The 21,116-nt window shown below is 52.9% G+C and overlaps 7 protein-coding genes across 7 annotated transcripts; 4 read left to right on the top strand and 3 right to left on the bottom strand.

Moving 5' to 3' along the window:
- Positions 1-200: 200 nt before the first annotated feature.
- On the top strand, positions 201-2,819 carry SNOG_10856 (hypothetical protein; the record flags this gene model as incomplete). The annotated part of the gene is made up of 1 exon (XM_001801062.1): positions 201-2,819. One exon carries the CDS (start codon positions 201-203, stop codon positions 2,817-2,819), a length of 2,619 nt encoding a protein of 872 aa, XP_001801114.1.
- Positions 2,820-3,455: 636 nt separating this feature from the next.
- Positions 3,456-4,760, top strand: SNOG_10855 (hypothetical protein; the record flags this gene model as incomplete). Its single annotated transcript, XM_001801061.1, has 3 exons — positions 3,456-3,476; positions 3,527-4,155; positions 4,214-4,760. 3 exons carry the CDS (start codon positions 3,456-3,458, stop codon positions 4,758-4,760), a joined length of 1,197 nt encoding a protein of 398 aa, XP_001801113.1.
- A 419-nt stretch (positions 4,761-5,179) lies between these two features.
- SNOG_10854 (hypothetical protein) lies at positions 5,180-5,974 on the bottom strand (the record flags this gene model as incomplete). Its single annotated transcript, XM_001801060.1, has 6 exons — positions 5,180-5,248; positions 5,299-5,375; positions 5,439-5,548; positions 5,606-5,675; positions 5,734-5,788; positions 5,915-5,974. 6 exons carry the CDS (start codon positions 5,972-5,974, stop codon positions 5,180-5,182), a joined length of 441 nt encoding a protein of 146 aa, XP_001801112.1.
- A 1,797-nt stretch (positions 5,975-7,771) lies between these two features.
- On the top strand, positions 7,772-8,802 carry SNOG_10853 (hypothetical protein; the record flags this gene model as incomplete). The annotated part of the gene is made up of 2 exons (XM_001801059.1): positions 7,772-8,107; positions 8,161-8,802. The coding sequence occupies 2 exons, from the start codon at positions 7,772-7,774 to the stop codon at positions 8,800-8,802; spliced, it is 978 nt and encodes a 325-aa protein (XP_001801111.1).
- Positions 8,803-9,645: 843 nt separating this feature from the next.
- Positions 9,646-11,375, bottom strand: SNOG_10852 (hypothetical protein; the record flags this gene model as incomplete). Its single annotated transcript, XM_001801058.1, has 2 exons — positions 9,646-10,866; positions 10,914-11,375. The coding sequence occupies 2 exons, from the start codon at positions 11,373-11,375 to the stop codon at positions 9,646-9,648; spliced, it is 1,683 nt and encodes a 560-aa protein (XP_001801110.1).
- Positions 11,376-12,779: 1,404 nt separating this feature from the next.
- On the top strand, positions 12,780-18,942 carry SNOG_10851 (hypothetical protein; the record flags this gene model as incomplete). The annotated part of the gene is made up of 4 exons (XM_001801057.1): positions 12,780-13,167; positions 13,222-13,363; positions 13,487-14,556; positions 14,801-18,942. 4 exons carry the CDS (start codon positions 12,780-12,782, stop codon positions 18,940-18,942), a joined length of 5,742 nt encoding a protein of 1,913 aa, XP_001801109.1.
- An 849-nt stretch (positions 18,943-19,791) lies between these two features.
- SNOG_10849 (hypothetical protein) lies at positions 19,792-20,847 on the bottom strand (the record flags this gene model as incomplete). Its single annotated transcript, XM_001801056.1, has 2 exons — positions 19,792-20,497; positions 20,543-20,847. 2 exons carry the CDS (start codon positions 20,845-20,847, stop codon positions 19,792-19,794), a joined length of 1,011 nt encoding a protein of 336 aa, XP_001801108.1.
- Between the last annotated feature and the right edge of the window lie 269 nt (positions 20,848-21,116).

The raw sequence follows: 21,116 nt of genomic DNA, 5'->3' as shown, positions 1-21,116 counted from the left end.
TCGTCTTCAGCAGCAAGTGACGTGCAAGCGCGCGTCCTCAGGGTCTAGCCTTGGCAGGGCAAGCGCCAGCGGGGCGGAAAGTGGGCTGCTCGGCAAGCACCATCGCACGTCGGCTTCACCCCACGCGTCGTCCCATCAATCTGCCCTGTCAGCCTTCACCCTCGAGCAGACGGTATCACGTGCATGCGCGACGCGTTCAGATGGCCCAGAACGCACGAGGTTCAGCCCTCACCGACGAGCTCATACAGTCTATCCTCGGCTTCGATCCGGCCACCAACAGACAGGCTTACAAACACGCCAAAGACATTGCCTCGCGTGGACTGCGCGGTTACCAATATGCGCGCACTAATCAGTTTGATGTCGTGTCTACATATGCTGGCCTCGACGAGAAGTTCCGCGTGAAGAACCGCGACGATCTCGCTGATGCCCTGAAGACACGGCTGCAGAAGCTAGAAGCACGAGCAAGCAAATTTACCCCGGACATCCTGTCGTTCCTCTTGCTACTGTCTGATAGACCGCTGGAGAATACCAAAGTGGAAGCTTTGGAGCTGTTGCGGCCTCCCAGCCCCGAGCTACCTCTGACGTGGGATGAAATCTTAGAGAATGATCCGTACAGCGACGAAGACATCTGGAAGGACATTGACTATGCCGTCGAATCGTCGGGCGATGAACAAGCGTCGAAGAAGCGTGCGAAAGCAAAGGTGTCGCCGCCGACCAGTGTTGACGAAGACGACACTTACGACCCCACCGCTTGCGTGCTATCAACGGAAGAGAATTTGTCCAAAGACCTTGAGGCAGCTCAGTTTTGGAATACTTCATCGGAATCAGACGGTTCAGTGACAGAGATTACCGAACTCCAGATGTTACGAGAGACATTGTTTATGCTCGCAGGGCTTCGAACCAGTCTTTACAAGCTCGATCCTCAGCAAAGCAGTATTCGCATCAATCCCAAATATGTCCTTGCCTCTGCGATGTCCAACACAGTGCAACACCTCCTTTCAGAGCTGGTCAATATCGGCAGAAACGTCTATCGCTTGCGGCAGTGGACTAAGCGGTCGCAGACGCTACCCCTCATCCAGACCTTCGAGTCGACAGTCAGAATGCGCCTCGTCGCCTTCGATCGCGCTCTTGCAGACGTGCAACAACGATACCTAACGCCGAACTCACCAGCAGCAGTGAGTCTACTTCAATTACACACGGAAGTGCGTTCCATGTCTGCGCCGCTTCTTCGCCTGGCGCATTTGACTTCGGACGTCGAGGTTGCACTGCTTGTGAACCCTTTCAGTCACCTAGAGGCGCTCTTCGACCAAATCAACCTCGCTCAGATGACGCTAGAAATCAGATCGTTCCAATATCTCTCTTCCGTGTTCTTCGACTGTCTACAGACATACCTCAAACCCATCCGGAAGTGGATGGAAGCTGGCGAGCTGGGAGCCAACGACGAGACTTTCTTCGTCTTCGAAAGCGACTCTGGCAGCGATGCCGCCTCACTCTGGCACGACCGTTACGTCCTGCGCCGGGATGCGCAAAATAGTTTGCAGTGCCCTTCGTTCCTACAGCCCGCCGTAAAGAAGATATTCAACACTGGAAAGAGCATTATTTTTTTGAAAGAGCTAGGGATACGTGGAGCAGGCGCGCAGCCGTTTGGAAGTGAGCCGCGACTTGATCATGAGAGCGTGTGCGGTCTGTCCGACGACGTGCCAGTACCTCCATTTGCCGAGCTGTTCCAGGCTGCTTTTGATCGCTGGATGCAGAGTAAATACTCGCAAGCCTCATCTGTGCTTCGGGAGCACCTTGTCGAAACTAGCGGTCTCATGCGCACATCGGTCATTCTCGAAACACTCTATCTCGGTAAGAACGGGGCAGTCTTCGAAGACTTTGCTAACGCATTGTTCGAACGCATGGATGGAGGCCGGAGGGGCTGGAATGACCGATATGTCCTGACCGAAATCACACGCACCATATTTGGCACCGTGATGCCTCACCAGGATGCCGAAAGAATTGTCGCTCGCTCGTCCAAAGTGAAGGCAACGAGCCAATCAGTCAAGGATCTGGCTGCAGTCTCGCTTGACTTCGCTCTTTCTTGGCCGATTCAGAACATCATTCAGCGCTCCTCCCTTCCCGTCTACCAGCAAGTCCTGACCTTCTTGCTCCAATCGTACCGTGCAAAGTACTTGCTCCAGCGCGCACGACCCGGGCGAGGCCCTCAGCTAAAATCTGCACGGATTCAGCTTACATACAAGCTGCAGCATCGCGTGACCTGGTTCGCGGATATACTGCGCTCGTACCTTACGGAGACTGTCATATTCTTCACGACTCGAGCCATGGACGCCCAGATGGAGAAAGCAGAAGACATTGACGAGATGGCACAGGCACATCTCAGATATGTCACAAATTTACAGACGCGCGCTTTATTATCGAAAGACGTAAAACCGATACACAAAGCGGTCATCGAGATGTTGGACCTCAGCGTGCTCTTCGCCAAGACATTAGCAAGTACCCGCGACCAAAGCACTAAAGTTGTGATTCCGAGAAAGACTAGGTCCATGTGGCAAAGGGATACGACGCTCATCGCCGCAACCGCAGAGCTTTCGGACTCAGACCCGGGTTCGGACGCCGAAGATGACCATCACGAGACTGTCGATGAAGCAGCACAACGAAGTCCCATGGAGTCACTTCGGTATATCGACAGCGAATTCGATAGGCTACTTCCCTTCATCACTGCGGGTCTGAGAAGTGTAGGAAGAGTGGGCGCGGAACCCATGTGGGAACAATTGGCGGAACGCCTGGAGTGGAAAGACAAGAAGCTGCGCACTTGATGAGGGCTCGTCCCAAGATTCTCGATTTTCATAGTCTGAATGATACCCCATGCAATTCTAAGTATCTGCACAAATTCCATAGCTCTGTCAACCTTCACCTTTGCGTCATTTATTTTCATCTTATATGCAGGTGAAAAGAGCAAACGCCCGCCTGATCCCACACTTCTGCGCAACCAACTCTTCATCTACACCCCCTTTTTTCTCAGACCGCATAAATGTACCCCAGAATCTATTTTAATGATAGTATCAGTACTCACCGGTCCAGAATCTCAGCAACACAAGCTCAAGCGTTAAATTGCGCGAACTTGGTGGGACAATCCATACAAAGATGTGGTAGAGCAAGTTGATTACACGTAATTACTAGAGCGGGAGTTCGCAGCTGCTTTTTTGCGCCTTTTTTACACCGTGGCAAAGGAGAAAAGCTTCACGATGTTTCAGCGGGTGAATATTTTTAGGGTTTCGTAATTAGCATCTGATCCTTGACGGAACCAACGCGACGTGGATTACGCCCGATACCCCGCAGCATCGACGTCTACTTAAATTGAGGGTGTCAGCACTGCTATTGCACGCCTACCTATCAAGGCTGTCTGAGAAGTCAAACCTTCACCTCTCGTGTGCATATGAATAATAGAAATCATGACCAGGACAGCTATCGTGGTAGGTCATCTTTAATACTAACTCGACTTCAATCGCTAACAACGAAGTAGGTGGGCGGCTCATTAGCCGGCCTAATGCACGGCATAATCCTCAAAGAAAACGGATTCAAGGTCCAAGTCCTGGAACGCAGCGCGCCTGAAGTTCTGGACAGCGAGGCGGCGGGAATACGCGCAGGGCCCGAGGTTCATGACTTCATCGAGCAGCATGTTCGGCCTTCGTTCGATTACGCAGTCACCGCGGAAAAGGCCGAAATTGTGGACGGCGATGGCAACGTTGTTGATGAGCTTCCGTTTCCGGATCCGTTGAGATTGACGACTTGGAAGATTATTTATGATATGCTCAAGGGCGCGCTACTAGAGGCTGTCAATGGACAGCAAGTCGCGACATACGAAACTCGTCAGATGGTCCAGGACGTTCAGCTAGTTGGTGAAAAGGTCGAGGTAAAGGTTTTGGACCTGGAAAAAGCCACGTCGACGTCAATCGAAGGCGATCTGGTCATTGCAGCAGACGGAGCGCATTCCGCAATCCGCAAAAAGCTTTGTCCCGAAGTGAAACCCCAGTATGCCGGATATGTCACCTGGCGCGGTCGCGTTCCCGAGACAGCTGTATCTCCACAGACCAGAGAAGCCTTGCGAAACCGATGCATGATCCTACGCGTCGAGGGCGGCTACCAGATATCGTGCGTAACTCCCAACCTACCAACTTCTTTGCAAGTTTAATGACTGAAACTCCTCCAGGTACTACGTCCCCAGCGACGCCGACCCAAAGTCTTCGCGGCGAGACTTCGTCTGGATCTGGTACGACAATCTGGTACCGGACTCACAAGAATTCACCGAGACTATGACCGACGTCGATGGAAAATTGCGCCACAGTACCATTCCACGGGGGAAAATGGACCCGATAGTATGGCAGCGTGCCGTCGCTCGTAAGAGTACAGTCGTAAACCCGCACTTCATTCACCTGATGGAATCTATCACCGAGCCCTTCGTCACAGCCATCAGCGACTTCGCGGGCCAGCGCTCCGTCTTCTTCGACGGGAGGTTGCTGCTGGTAGGTGATGCGTTCACGCTTTGTCGGCCGCATGGGGGTGGGAGTACGAGCCAGGCGGCGTTTCGGGCGCAGACGCTTGACAAGACTTTACGGGGAGAGATAACACTGGAGCAATGGGAGGAGACCTGTTTGGCCGAGGCGAAAAAGGCTGCCATGTTTAGTTTGGCTATGGCGGAGTTCTTTTGGAGGGGGAAGGTGGAGAAAGCGGAGAGTGAGGCGGGAGGAGCGAAGTAGGACGGCGCGGTTGATGAGGGATCACTGATTGGAATAATGTTGATAAATGCTGTTGAATTCTGGGTACCTATCTACCCAGTTGCATCAAGGTCAGGCAACGAGTGGCAGGTCTTGGAAGTTATCGGTGTATTTGATTCTCGACAGCTGAGGGGAACATGCATTCGACTGTGTGTACGGATAAATGTTTTGCAATCCCATCGCAATTCTTCCTACTCCAGATTCTATGGCAATGGTCTCCAGGCAAGACATGTTCCCATATTCGCTCGCAATACTCAACCCGAAAAGACAGCCCCTCATCCTCCACCTCACATTGACGTCGGTTCCAAAACCCATCATCCTACTCCAAGAGTGCCTATCGGCAAGTTGGGTTGAAAGCCTGGTTGACCGTCTTTGCGCCGATAGAATCGCAGTTGAAAGGCCTAGGTTCCCCACCAGCCGGCGGACAGATGGGGTACTGCTTGCTCTTCGTCTCCCCGATCGTTCAAATACTATAAGTAATCACAGCCTCGCTATCCTGAGCAGAATCCGCATACGTAACCGGGTAGGAAACCTCGAAGTCCTGAGTGACAGGCGCCTCGAGCTCACCGTTGTAGCAAGAATAAGTTGTCTGCATTCCTTTGACGTGTAGCATCAGTGCAGTAGCCTGCTGTTGGCACTCGTGATGCTTTGGGCACGTACCAGAAACGGTGACGCTGGTAGCGTGGCTTTCTGAGAACGAATATCCGAAGCTGAAACTGGCGCCCGCTCCGGGTTTGGCAAGCTCGCGCCTCACCACATCACCCAGACCACTATGTTTGGCTCAAGGTCAGCTGCATGGGCTATCAAGATCGAATCCTGGTACTTACGCATCCAATCCGAATCCTATGCTAATAGTCTTGGACACGGCGTATGTCTTCCCAGCAGAGATCACGCAGTCTGTGGTGTATAGTGTCAGATCAGGGAACTTGAGCATTTATATCATGAATAAACTTACTGGTTGATCCCGCGTTGCATCCAGCTCCGGACACGGGAAAAGTCCAGCCCGTCACCTGCTCAACCAAGGTGACATGTTGCTCGATCATATCATTGCAATGTGTGGCCTGTGGTGGACCTTCACGAGCTTCCAGGGATACTGATCCAGTAGCTCCAAGCCACAAGTCTGAAACTTCTTAGACCGGAGCTGCTGCAGCAAGACTCCCGGCGAGACAGGCGATGAGAGTGTTGGAAAATAGCATCTTGGGAAGCTTGGCCGAGGGAATTTGACTGAAGTCCAATATAGTGATGAACGGTAACTGTTATGCGTGTCGATAGCCCCGCACATACGGATGTGCAATATTTATGTGCGCGACCTGAGACGTCTTTCACCATTTCAAATGCATAGTAGGGCTTTCATCCTTACTAGCTCATGCCGCCGGATTTGCTATACAGCTACAACACCCCAATACTCGAACGGAGGCGTTGTCATTACAACATGTGGCTTGAAGCAGATACCACCTGTTGGGAACGGAATACCATTTTGAGGCAGCTGGAGTCTTCTCGACAGTTGGTTACAGCTTGGAGTCGGGCCGAGCCGTATTTGCGAGCATGGGCTGCCCTGCTAGAGGGAGGTTGCCGTTTGGAAACTGAGTCAGTTGGGGCTGAGCACCGCCTTCATGTCACTATCACAAAAATTTCCTTTTTGGGTATGCCGGTGAAAGGGTAGTAGGTCGGCGCTCAACATCCAGGGACCTAGGCTGCTTAAGTGTGTCGCAAAACGTTTTTCAGGGGGTGTTGTTCTGGTAGCTTTGAGATACCTAAGTGATAGCGAACTTATGGTGAAAGTCCAACCTTTCCACCGACCTCTCTTGCGCCTTTGACGTCTTTGACGTCCGGAATAGTCAAATTTCAAGAATTTTCTCAATAAGTTTCCTCATAACTACCTAATGTAGGTTGTCCTATGCAAACTGGAACCAGCTTAACTACAAACTCACAGCTCTGGGAAGAACTATAATGTCTACTGTCTTGTCATTTGTAATGCCCAAAGATTTTGTTTTGTGGCTACAATATCCGGTGGTACTTATAGGTGAGTAGGAAGAGCTGACCCTAATGAATTTTTTAATGCTTTGCTAACTCTTTACATAATGATGAGTGACTCGTCTCCAGATTTATCCTCGTCAGGTGACAGCTAGAAGCGAATTTGTAGTGGAAAATATATATGCGTAGCTTCAGCGTCATTTGTCAATATCTAAATGTTTAACATTGTCTATGTCCGTGGATTCTAGTTGAATATCTTTGCGATAAAAATTTACACTTACAAGCCTGGCGCTATACGTGTAGGAAGATAGCTTGATGAATGTAATTAATCTGTCGTGTCTGGTCGGCGTAGTACAGGGAGAGACCTTGAGATTAGACCTAATCTCTCTATAATTCACTTTCGAAGAGACACAATTTCTCGGGATAGCCTGGTGGCCGGCCCGAAGGATTCTAAGGCACAGAGTACGAGGTGCTCCTCAAAGAGGCTTGTGATCGATCACGTTTTCGTGCCGCCCCTGGAGGTTATTAAACCCCTGGTCAATGACCCAGAGGACAGAAACATTTGTGCTGCAGTCAATTCTAACAAGGCTTGTGGACAGCGACCCTGTTTTTTGATCGGACGTAGCTTTCTGGACATGGCTGAAATATGTATTTTCACTGCTTACAACACAATCAAGAAAGCCACAGTTTGAAGGTCTCTGAACATTGTCTCGTTGACGTGATTGGAGAAGATGGGCTCTAGTATGAAGTGAGTTGTTTCACCATTCTTGTGCACTATAGTCTTGTAGATCTGAGCCGCTACGCACAGGGCTTCTCGATACCTAGAACTTACAAGCGGCAGTGACATTCACTCATAAGAGCTGTTTCACCTCGCTCTGCGCAGCCGAGCCGCGTCGTCTAATGACGAAATTGCCCGCTAGGTTAGTGAGCCCAAAGTCGCACAGTGAAATATTTAAGCTGGCAACGGTCCTGGTGAGAGAATGTCCACTCCAATTATTGCTCAAATCTCAAGCCACAAGATGCTGTTCCCCTCCTGCCTCTACCTTTGGGCTCTTGCGATACTTGCGGGCACTATATGTGCATACAATCTCAAAGACGACTACACCAGGAACGGTTATGCCGACTTTTTCGACGACTTCAACTTCTGGACTGATGGCGATCCTACGAACGGAACGGTTGACTATGTTGACCAGCAATCAGCTTGGAATAACGGCCTTATTGGCAATGGCGGCAACATCTACCTCGGCGTGGATCACGCGAATGTCGCGAGCGGTCGTGGGCGAAAGTCTGTACGCCTGACGTCCAAAGCAACCTACAACCCTGGAACGCTCGTCGTGGCGGACATCACCCACATGGTACGCTGCTCTCACTCCCGCTCAACTATGATAGCTGCTAATACTCAAGATAGCCCGAGACTTGTGGCACCTGGCCCGCGTTCTGGACAACGTCCGCAACCGCTAACTGGCCCCAAGAAGGCGAGATCGATATCGTGGAGCAAGTGAACAACGCGAAACACAACGAAATTTCTATCCACGTCAGCGAGAAACAGGGCAAATGCTACATTGACCCAAACATCGACCAGACCGCTGAGCGCGACCGCTTCACTGAATGCAGCGAGGAGACCAACCTTGGATGCGATGTCAACGACCGTCGCGAGAATTCCTTCGGCAGTGGCTTCAACAACAACAACGGCGGCGTGTATGCAATGGAGTGGACGGCCTGGGCGGTGAAGGTGTGGTTCTTCCCGCGCGACTCGATTCCGACTGGCGACCATGGCCCGCTTGGATCGTGGCCCGAGCCATCTGGATGGGGCTCTCCAACTTCGGTGTTCCGCAGCAGCGAGGGCGATGGATGCGACTTGGACAAGCACTTCAAGAACCAGAAGATCGTCATCAACACCACGTTCTGCAGCTGGGCGTCCGCTGCCTGGGAGAGCTCTGGGTGCAAGGCTTCTACTGGTTGGGAGAAGTGCGAGGATTACGTGTGGTGGAACTGGTCGGCTTTTGGCAATGCGTTCTGGACGTTCAATTCGCTCAAGGTTTTCACGTAGACGAGCCACTCGGTGCAAGACGCCGATGCGCATCTTAGTATGCTTGGAGGTTTCGGTACTCCGTCCGTTGAACTTCATGGACCTCGACAACCATGACGAAGGATGTGCTCATGGACAGTTGATATAGACTAGCGTAGACAAGTAGAGCGGAACACAAATACATTGGTCATCAACTACTAGAAAGATTTTGGAACCACCGTATAATCAGTCAACGATCAGTGCCATCCTAAAACGAAGCGTTCTAATTCCAACCCGATTCAATGCACAAGGCTGAATGAGTGCCCGTCTGCCTAACCACATTGAAGGAAGTACTGCCAACTAGGACGGAATTTTGTGGGTGGCGGTTCATAAATGATGTTGAGTGCTGTGTATTTTGCCCGTCTTCCAGCCAGCTAATCCGGTAGTGTAGCCCTCAAGAATTTCCTTTTCTAGTATCCCGGCCGTTTTGACGACATCGGTGTGCCCGTGAGAATTGCCCTTGCATTTGTACCGTGTCCGATCGGAGCCTTCGCCGCTAATTACCAGTTTTCACTGAGCTAGGAACGTGCACAAGCACACGACTGGAGCGTAGAAGCTTCGAGCCAAGATACGGGACGTTGTGGGGTGAATTGGCGTTAGAGCAGTTTCAGCCACCATATGTATCTCGGCCCGTGGCAATGGTTCGGTTGGCGGCCAAATTACTACTTCGCGAATTGTACATGATCAAAGCTAAGGATAGCCAGTACTCGTATTGTAGGAGGTTGGGGCCAGATGTCATTCCTGATCTGACAACTGCAATGAGATACAAGAGTGGGAGTTGTGAACTCTATATGCTTCGAACAAAAGTCCAGACTCGATATCCCGCTACCAAAGATACTCTGTCATGCCCTGATAGTGTGGTGTCGGCCAGGCCCAATTCATCCCCATGGAAGCCTGCTCCTGGAACGCCGGCCACACTTCCGGATCCACATTAACAAAGTCTTGATACGACGCTGTTGTGCCTGTTCCTAGCAACGCATTCGCATCACCTGCTAAACTCTCACCAACATCATCCTGCGTGCCTTCCTCGCGCGCCCAAGTTTCTATTTGCGTAATACGCGTCTTGATCTGCGTGACAATCGCAGGTGGCTCAACAGGACCTGTACAAGTCTGTGCCATGGCAGCTTCACGGGCGGTCCAGGCTTGAAAGACGACACCAGCGAAGATCTTGAAGAATGGGTTGCCTCGCTTGTTCATGAGTCTGTCGCTGTCGTCCAGGTCGGCAAAGCGAGCTGCGCAGTTTTCGCTCATAATATCCCAAGCTAGTGGTGCGTGGTCGCTGTCAGGCCGCTTGCGGAGATCGTAAACAATATGGACGTAGGCTGGGAAGGGGAAGTTGAGAAAGTTCAGCCAGCGGAACTTCTTGCCGAACTCAGCTGACATGATTTTTGTGTCGCATTGAAGCATGGAGAGGGCGCAAGAGATACCTGCGTCGAGTTCTGTATCCGTCCTAGTTTTTGGTGACATGGAGCTCTCAGCTAGGTACTTGATGAAGCGTGTCTTGGCGTGCTGTCCACGAGCCCACCAGAGCGTCATGTACTGAAGCGGGTTTTGAGGATCACAAAAACGCAGATACTTCTCTTCGATCATCTGTTCGAACATTGTGAACTCATCGTCGGCAGATGTTGTTTGACGGCTCCTCGCGATAGGCTTGAGCGCAGGATTGATGAAGTCCAGGTGAGATGCGCAGTGGCGTGTAAAGTCACCAAACTCTGCACGCACTACAGCAAAGATTGCTTCAGACTTTACACCATGTACCTCCGGCGGCAAATTCATCTCCGGACGGAAGTCAAAGTCGTTGGCGTTTAGTGGAAGCTTGCAGTCCCACGTTGGCAGCAAGAGTCCAAGTCTGAAGTCAGTCATTTCGGAGATCCGCGCATCGAACAAGACGAGTGACCACCACAGACGCCGCCGCAACTCAGCTTCGAGAGCCGGATGCTTTCTATTGGCACTTTCGTCATGAAGACCCATGCGCTGTGCGATGCGTGTTGCGATACCGAGCATGGAGGATAGAGCGCGTGGGTCTGTAAGCGGCTTGACAGTCATCTGACATGGTCAGCATTTGTTCCGTACTGGACGAGGAGTATGCGTACAAGATAGAAGTGCAAGGCGGTCAAAACTTCGCGATCTCCTGTCCTCATGAATCTGCAGTTCAACAGTGCTTCACGTGCACCCAATTGATAGCCAGACAGAAGGTCTTCCCTCGATGCACCGAACAATTTTTCACATTCTTGAACCCCCAAGCTAAAGATGGAGACGCAGTATATGCTGAACATGAGTGCCTCAAAGGCCGGATCGATTTTGGTAAGGTCGCTCGCAGCGTCGATTATCCGGGCCTGAAGCGTGGGCGCATGTGTGACTTTGAGCATTGGATCAAAGCGCTCGAGATAAATCTGCCAAATCTTGAAGATGTGGATCTGACTCGGATGCAAGGGTAGTAGATCCACGCTGGTATTGCGTGAGCAGAAGAGGAGGTGATCGCTGTTGTCGTATAACGAGTCCCAGGCTGTTTTGAGCTCAGTTTCTCGTAAAATGTTCCCGGAGCCGTCACTCATGTCATATTCTTCCGCATCACCGGGGTGAGAACTGTAGAGGTCGTCAACTCTGGGCTGAGGCTGTTTCTCTGTCTTAGCATATTGAATTTACGAATACTTTGTTACGCACCTGTCGATTCATAGCGTCCCAGAAGTTTCTAAAGTATGGTCAGCCATGCTCTGTGTTTGCATTAACCGTTCCCTTACTTGGCTCTATATGGTGTCGATGGCTGCGCTTCGCCATCACCTCCAGCTCTCCGCGTCGTAACAGCAGCTTGCAGCGTAGGCATGTCGGGATGTAACGGCTCAAACTGTACATCGTTCTTTCGCAGCAGATCCTCATAGTGACGAAGTCGATCGAGCAGGTCCCGCTCCGCAAACCGTTTCCGCCGCGGGCGCGGTGCATTTGGGGCCGAAACACATTGCACACCGGCTTTTGCGCAATTGGCGCATGGGAATTTACGATCACATTTGACCTTTCTGGATTGGCAAAGCACGCATGCAAGCACGCGCGGAGTTCTGGTCGATCGCTGGGGTTGAGTAGGCGACGCTTTGTCCCTTGGACTTTCGTCGGGAGTTGGTATTTCCGCAGACATGATTTTCACAAAACGTGGTGTGTGAGATGTCAGTCTAACAATAGATGATGGTGCTGATGTAGGGTAATGAGAGAGCTCGGGAACGTCTAATGTCCGACGCGACTGCGATCGGCTATTTCTACCGCCCGACGACGGCTCCGCCCCTGGGAAGGCTAGAACACTGTATCGAGATCAGTAGTTACTTGCAGGCATACGTACTCAATTCACATGAGCATTGCAGTATTAGCTAGGGTTGAAAGTGTCCGTGTCTGCATGAGAATGCGATGAGCGAGAAGTGCAAGGACCCGGGGAATTCATGGCAAAATGCGCTAGCCCGAAGTATGTTCGCGTACACTCCATGTACTCCTCCTGTAATACCAAACCGTAAGAAACTGCTGAAATCCTGTTTAGCACTTGAAATCACTCTACTATGCTTAAGAGCAGAAGAGATGGCATGCTTCTGAGAAGATACCAAAATAATGATGGACCGACGAGCAAGGCTTCAACCAAAAAGACATTTGCTCGCACATTGCTATTACCCGAGCATGAACGCCACTGCATCCACCGTGACGGCATTCACTATAGTCCGGGAGGGAACCCATCCTATTCTTCCCCGTACGTGCGCATGTTTCGGAAACATCTGCCACCCGAAAAGGATGCCTGACGAGCACCAAGGCAAGTCCACTCCACCTTGCCATGTACATAAGGCTTCGACCGAGTATTGCAATCGAACTCCCAAATTTTCAATCACCTCCTCCTCAACCAATCCGCCATGTCCTCCCCAGTCGAAGCAACGAATCGCAATCCTGAAAAATCCACATCGACCTCACAACCACCTTTACCCGTCGAGATGTCTCCAACCAAATCTCGAGACGCAATAGAGCCCCCTGGCGAGCCTTCAAGCTCTATCCACACCCTATCCTTCCACCTAGTCCTCCTAAGCATCTACTTTTCCTTCTTCCTGATCGCCCTCGACCGCATGATAATCGCGACAGCCATCCCCTCCATCACAAACACCTTCGCCAGCATCGCGGACATTGGGTGGTACGGCAGCGCCTACATGCTCACGTGCGCGATATTCATGCCCTTGTTTGGATCCATATACCGATTTTACGATGTCAAGACGGTTTTCATGGCTAGTGTCGCCGTGTTTGAAGTGGGCAGTGCGGTGTGTGGTGCTGCGCCGACGAGTGAGGGATTTATTGTGGGCAGGGCGATCGCGGGGATTGGAGCTGCTGGTAAGTCGAATATGTGTGAGGTTTGGAAGAGAGGAAAGGGCTAATGAAGAACAGGTATTAATGTCGGTGCGATTATGATTGTGGTAAATCTTGTGCCGCTGCATAAGAGACCGGTCTTCACGTCGTTTTTTGGCATGGCGTTTGGGGTAAGCTCGGTGCTGGGGCCGATCATTGGGGGTATATTCACGGATGCCAAGTAAGTTGTGGTATCCGGTTTGATGAGATGATTTTCTGACGGGAAGATAGATCCCTTACATGGCGTTGGTAAGAAACTCGTTAAGCGAGAGTGTTTGGAACGTATACTGACTTTGACTTGCAGGTGCTTCTACATCAACCTACCCATCGGAGCCTTCACGCTGCTGGTCATCTTCTTTTTCTTGAAATCGCCACCATCACCGCCGGAGAAGCAAGCAGCTGCGTCGCTGACACTTCTCGAGAAGGCGAAGCGTCTCGACCCGCTCGGACTGCTGTTCCTCGTACCGAGCATTGTCTGCCTGATCCTCGCTCTGCAATGGGGCGGTACAAAATATGCCTGGTCGTCTGGACGGGTCGTTGCACTCCTTGTCGTCTTCTCGCTGACATTCCTCGGCTTCCTGTTCGTGGAGTACAAGTTCCCCGACACTGCCATGGCGCCTGCGCGGGTGGTCCTGAACCGTAGCGTCGGCTCTAGCCTCTTCTTCACATTTATGGCTAGTGGCGGCATGATGTGCGCCGTGTACTACCTCTCCATCTGGTTCCAGGCCGCGCAAGGCCAAAGTGCAATGGAAGCCGGCATACGTACCATTCCGATGGTTATCGCCATCGTGATCATGGGTATTATCATGGGTGTTGTGGTCCAGAAGATTGGCTACTACGTTCCTCCTCTACTCATTGCGCCTATCCTCGCCGCGGTGGGCAGTGGCATGATGTCGACGCTCACGCCGGGTTCAAGTCGTGCAGAGTGGATTGGATATCAAGTTATATATGGTCTTGGAGTTGGCTCGGGCGCGCAGAGCGCTTCACTGGCTGCGCAGACTGTCCTGTCGCGTGAAGATGTCCCACTCGGCACTGCAATGAGTTTCTTCATGCAGCAGATTGGCGGCGCGATTTTCGTTCCTGTTGGCCAGAATCTGTTTTCCACGCAGCTCCTGGGGCATCTGTCCGGCGTCGATGGCTTGGACACGGAGATGATTCTCAACACAGGCGCAACGGATCTGAAGAAGGTGGTTTCGGCAGGTCAGTTGGGAATTGTGGTGGATGCATACAGCTTCGCTTGCACGAGGGTCTTTGTTCTGGCCGCTGCCCTGAGTGCCATGATGATGATTGGCGCATTGGGTGTGGAGTGGAAGAGCATTAAGAAAGGAAAGACTGAGGTCAACAAGGGAGATGAGGAGAAAGTTGGCAAAGAGGCTGAGGTGTGACAATAGAAGAGCTTGATGTGGAATCTCTGTGCGAAAATCAGAATGATGCAATAATAATCTTCACCTGAAAGAACCTTTTGTCGCGTAGAGCTGAGTCGAAGCTGTGAGAGAGTGACCGATAACGGGCTGACAGGCGGACAGGGACGCTAATGACGGCGGCTGCCCCGCTGAAATTTTTGGGAAAGAGCACCCCGCCATAACGTGTGTATCACCGTTTCTCTGTCTTCGGACAGCGTCACATTCACTCTCCAAGCAATTGGTGCCATCCAGCATGGCGTCGACTGGAGATGCTTACCTCATCCTTCCTGGGTCGTCGGCCCATTCCGACTTCCGGCTGCAGCGATTGGCGCAGGACATTGGCGCAAAGGAAGTGCGCTCGCTGTGGGTGCATTTTGTGAACCCGCTGAGAGAGCTGAGCGCGGACGAGGTCAAGACACTGCAGCAGATTCTGCACTATGGCGAGTACCCGAGCGCCCAGGACCGCCTCTCGCAGGTGCTGCTCGACGCCCTCAACCGCGCCGACACCCCCCGCGACGACGCCACGGTGCTCTTCTACGTGTGCCCGCGTGCCGGCACCATTTCGCCATGGAGCTCGCTGGCGTCGATGATCGCGCGCACCTGCACCCTCGAGACGGCCGTGAAGCGCATCGAGCGCGGCATGGTCATCGCCGCCACCTTCGACACGCCCCTCGCCGCCGACGACATCCCCAACCGCGACAAGCTGCACGACCGCATGACGCAGACCATCTCCCGCAGTGCCCCGGACCTCGAGGACATCTTTGGCGAGGGCGAGCCCGCGCAGGCGACGACGATCAAGTTTGAGGAATACAACGGCGCCCATGCTGCCCTCGACCACGCAAACCGGCAGCTGGGCCTGGCCATGGACAAGTCGGAGATCGAGTACCTGGTCGAGGCCTACCAGCACGAGCTGAAGCGGGGGCCCGTCGACGTCGAGCTGTTCATGTTTGCCCAGGTCAACTCGGAGCACTGTCGGCACAAGCAGTTCAACGCCGACTTCACCATTGACGGCATGCGCAAGTCGCACTCGCTCTTCGGAATGATCCGGAACACGCACCAGAAGCACCCGGAGCACGTCGTGAGCGCATACAGCGACAACGCGGCGGTGCTCCAGGGCGAGGAGGCCAGCTTCTGGGCTCCCAGCAACCTGACGGGCGAGTGGAGCGGCACCAAGGAGACGGTCCACATCCTGTGCAAGGTCGAGACACACAACCACCCGACGGCCGTCTCTCCGTTCCCGGGTGCAGCCACCGGATCGGGTGGTGAGATCAGGGACGAGGGCGCTGTTGGCCGTGGCTCAAAGCCCAAGGCGGGTCTGGCAGGCTTTACCGTCTCCGACCTGCTCGTCCCGGGCTTCGAGCGCCCGTGGGAGATGCGCGACGTCGGAAAGCCCGCGCACATTGCCAGCAGTCTGGACATCATGCTCGAAGCGCCCATTGGCAGTGCCTCGTTCAACAACGAATTTGGCCGCCCTTGCACCATCGGCTACTTCCGCACGATGCTGATGCGCGTCTTCACCAACGAGAAAGAGACGGAGATCCGCGGCTACCACAAGCCCATCATGCTGGCAGGCGGTGTGGGTACGGTCAGACCGCAGCATGCGCTCAAGGACCCCGACATTGTGCCCGCCGGTTCGCATCTCCTCGTCATTGGCGGACCTGCCATGCTTATCGGTCTTGGTGGAGGTGCCGCTTCGAGTGTGCAGTCTGGCGAGGGCAACGTCGACCTGGACTTCGCCAGTGTGCAAAGAGGCAACCCAGAAGTCCAGCGACGAGCGCAAGAGGTCATCGACACATGTCGCTCCATGGGTGACAAGAACCCCATCCTGTTCATCCATGATGTTGGCGCAGGTGGTCTGTCCAACGCACTGCCCGAGCTTGTGCACGACTCTGGCCTCGGAGCCATCTTCGACTTGCGCGAGGTTGACAACGCGGACAAGGGCATGAGCCCGCTACAGATCTGGTGCTGCGAGGCGCAAGAGCGCTATGTGCTCGCAGTCGGTCCTGGTGAGCTTGATCTGTTCAAGCGCATCTGTCAGCGCGAGCGTTGCGGTTACTCTGTCGTCGGTGTGGCAACGGATGAGCAGCGACTGGTTCTCAAGGACAGCAACTCCACAGAGACGCCAAAGCCGATCGACCTTCCCATGTCGACACTTTTTGGAAAGCCGCCAAAGATGTCGCGCATCGTGGAGTCCAGGAAACTTCGACTGCCTGCTTTCGATAGCAGCCTGTCAATGTATATCCCCGATACTCCCAAGGATGGCCTGGTCGCTGAAGCCGTTGACCGTGTTATGACCCTACCCTCCGTTGGCTCAAAGAGCTTCCTCATCACCATTGGTGACCGGACAGTTGGCGGTCTTACCGTGCGTGACCAGATGGTCGGGCCATGGCAGACACCAGTAGCAGATGTATCGGTAACAGCTACATCACTATTGGCTGGCGTAAAGACCGGTGAAGCAATGGCCATGGGCGAGAAGCCTACGCTGGCATTAATCTCGCCTGCAGCATCCGCGAGAATGGCCGTCGTGGAGTCTCTCATGAACATTGCTGCAGCCAGCTTGTTCGACCGTCTTTCTCGGGTACGATTGTCGGCAAACTGGATGTCTGCCAGTAGTCACCCTGGTGAAGGTGCTGCGCTATACGAAGCCGTCGAGGCGATCGGCATGGACTTGTGCCCACGACTTGGCATATCGATCCCGGTAGGAAAGGACTCCATGAGCATGAAGATGAAATGGTCCGACGACGGCAAGGCAAAGGAGGTCACTGCCCCAATGTCGCTCATCATTACTGCATTCGCACCCGTTGACCGCATCGATCGAACATGGACGCCTGCACTCGAGCGTCTAGAGGACGTTGGTGAGACCATTCTCATGTTTGTCGACCTGGCTGCGGGCAAGAAGAACCTTGGTGGTTCCGCGCTCGCGCAAACGTTTGGCCAGGTCGGCGATGAAGCGCCAGATGTCTACGACGCAGATGTCATCAAGGACTACTTCGATGCCATCGAGCAGCTTCATGAGTCTGGTATTGTGCTCGCATATCACGACAGGTCAGATGGTGGATTGTTCACCACCCTTGTCGAGATGATGTTCGCCGGACGATGTGGCTTGGAGATCATGCTTGATGGTGTAGCCAACTCAAGTGAGCCGAAGGATGTGCTTGAGGGACTCTTCAACGAAGAGCTTGGTGCGGTCTTCCAGGTCAGGAAAAAGGACGAAGTCGCCTTTAACCGCTGTTTCGCCACATGCGGGCCGCCACCAGGCATGCTCCGCAAGATTGGTCGCGTGCCCGAGGTTCCGAAGCAGGAGATATCGATTGCTGTCGGCTCCAAGGTCGTGTACCGCAACAGCCGTCAAAAGCTGCAGCAACGTTGGGCAGAGACTTCCTACAGGCTGCAGAAGCTCCGAGACAACCCAGCTTGCGCCGACGCCGAGTATGAGAGTCTACTGGACGACAAAGACCCTGGTCTCTCGTACAACCTCACCTACAAGCCGGCTGAGAACATTCTGCCGCTCAAGATGACCCTGACCTCCCCTTTTACGTCCAAGCCTCGCGTCGCTATTCTACGAGAGGAAGGTGTGAACGGTCAAGCGGAGATGGCTTTCGCCTTCCATCAAGCTGGCTTCTCCGCCATCGACGTTCACATGACTGACATCATTTCGAACCGCGTCTCGCTCGCCAGCTTTGTCGGTCTCGCAGCATGCGGTGGCTTCTCGTACGGCGACGTCCTGGGCGCTGGTCAAGGCTGGGCGAAGTCCGTCCTGCTCCACCCTAACACACGCAAAGAATTCCAGGCATTCTTTGAGCGCCCCGACACCTTCGCCCTTGGCGTGTGTAACGGTTGCCAGTTCATGAGCAAGCTGAAGGAGCTCATCCCCGGCGCTGAGCTGTGGCCAAGCTTCGAGCGCAACATCAGCGAGCAGTACGAGGCTCGCGTTTGCATGGTTGAAGTCATCGACCCGACAGGCCCCAACACGTCGCCATCCGTCTTTTTACACGGAATGCATGGCTCCAAGCTCCCCATCGTCACTGCTCACGGCGAAGGTCAAGCATATTTCCCCAAATCTTCTACATCTTCATCGACGCCGCAGACCATGTACAACGAGAACCTCGTCAGTATGCGATTCGTCGACAACTACGGCACGCAGACCGAACAATACCCATACAACCCCAACGGATCGCCGATGGGTATCACGGGCGTGAGGAGCACAAGCGGAAGGGTGTTGGCGATGATGCCGCATCCCGAGCGCACCATCTTGAGGGAAGTCGCGAGCTATATTCCTCGCGGCGCCATGGACGAATGGGGCGACCTTGGGCCGTGGAGCAGGATGTTCAAGAGCGCAAGAAAATGGGTTGGGTAGGTGTGCATATGCATTGGGTTGGGGATACAGGCGTTTATAGAATAGTGTTGGCGTATACCATGCTTATTTGAACGACATGAGTTGTACGAAAGAGTAAGACTTGTTCACCTTGCAACGTTGCGACTTCAAATGATGTGAACTTTGTGGACATATTACGCATTAACGTTAGGCCATGGAGAGAAATAGCATTTTTAGGTGATCAATCGCTACTTCCCATTGTGACATCAACAACAACATCTCGCAACCCCACCCGGTCATCATACATACACAGCCCCCACTTCTCATCTTCCCGTCTTTTAAGTCATCTATGTCCTTCCGTTAGATGCGCTCCGTGATAACTAATGGCGCCAAAGTCGCTATCTCAGTGTCAGCCTCACACAACGCGACCCTTGACCTGCTTCACGTTCTTTACATTAATGTCGCGCCACATTGCAGCCGCAACAAGAGCGCACGACACCATGCAGATGCCCGTAATGAGCATCAGCCTCTGTGGGTCAGCGTAGGCCTGCGCTATACCTTTCCTCTCTGGTGATCCCACTTGTACGAGGGCTGCATCGGCAATGACGCATAGATGTGCTTGACATTCACACCCTCAGGGACGTGCTTGACTAGAAAAATAGATTGAGCACAGCGATGATAACGGCCATAAGCTGGTGATCCGAGGGCGCCATCATGGCTATTTCACCTGCAATGACAAATGTACCTCCAGCAGCAGACGTGAAGATTTGCGTCATGACAATGTATCCAATGCTCATTCTCGACTGACGGAAGTGAATCATCGACCCATTTGCTATGATATCAAGTGGAATAGCAAAGTACACCGGGAGCCACTTGAATCGTTCCGTGATCCTAACCGCCGGCCCAACCCAACACCAGCCAGACACCAAAAGCAGGATACAACGCGATTGATGCTGGTGACATAGCTAACGTTCCTGACGTTGAGTCCCCACACAACGTGCAGCATGGAGCCAAGGTACGAGCCCTATACCACGATATTGAAGTAATTGAACACGAACATGATGCCTGCGAAGAATACGGTACGGTCGAGGAGGAGCTTGTAAGGGGAATGATGGTGGATGGGGCAAAGAACTTCTCCAAGATTGGGAACGCGACAAGTAGAATGAAGCCAGCGACGATCATGCCGATGATCATGGGTGATTCCCATTTCTTTGCCTGGTAGGACCACAAGGCGAGCGGAAGGAGGAACAGAGCCATATCTGCGACGAGCATCAGGATACCGATGAGGTCGATATCAACGCAGAATACATTTATAGCTGGAATGCTCCATTTGATCTTGCGCGTCTCAAGCAGACCTTGTTTGTGCGCTTTGCGATCGTTGCACAGGACAAGAATGGCGAGGGGAATCACGATGGTGAAGATACCAAAGGCCCAGCGCCAGCCTGGACCTGCGAGGACGGATTGCGCAACGGGGCCACCAATCCAGGTCGTAATAACATAGGGAGAAGTGGCGAAGGAGAGCATAAGGGCTTGGTTCTTGAAGGTGGAGGTGTCGGCAATGAAGACTGTGAGAATGTAGGAGACGGCTTGAGATCCGATGTGCTGTCAGCATGTGTCTCCACTTGAGACTAGTACGGCTTACCCAGTTGATGAAAAGACCTGAGCTGCAGCATGTGTCTCGACGTTCTGACACGATGCCATCATGATGTATCCTATTATCCACACGAAAAGCGACAGCAATAGTCCCTGAGGTCGACTCCAAATGTCTAACAGTTTTGCCAGAGGAATCTTGCTCAAGCCGCCAATGATGGAAGACATGATGCCAGTCGCAGCAGTGAGCGAGTGCAGGCGGAAGGCGCTGGTCACGTATGGGTTCATGGCGCGGACGACAACTTCCTGGAGTGCGGTGACGAAGTAGATCCACCAGATGCTGGGGATTATTAGCATTGATGGGGTAGAATGGAGGCTTCAAGATAGTCTCAGATAAGATAGGAACCAAGAAGATGGTATTTTGTCTAGACAGACGTGGCAGCTTCAACAGCTTTGACACCAGCTTGCGCGTTGCTCGAGAGACTTTCATCACCACGACCCTTCTCTGATGCAGTCTGAGACCCGACGCCCTTCTCAGAGTCAACGACAGCAGGCGTATCAGGTCCGTTAGGTGTGATCTCTTCGTTAGTCTTGCAATTTGAAAGATTGAGGAAACCTATGATGAA

Source organism: Parastagonospora nodorum (assembly GCF_000146915.1).
Source record: "Parastagonospora nodorum SN15 chromosome Unknown scaffold_18, whole genome shotgun sequence".
Lineage (NCBI taxonomy): Eukaryota > Fungi > Ascomycota > Dothideomycetes > Pleosporales > Phaeosphaeriaceae > Parastagonospora > Parastagonospora nodorum.
The sequence above is the reverse complement of the archived record's forward strand: the minus strand, read 5'-3'. Positions and strand labels throughout refer to the sequence as shown.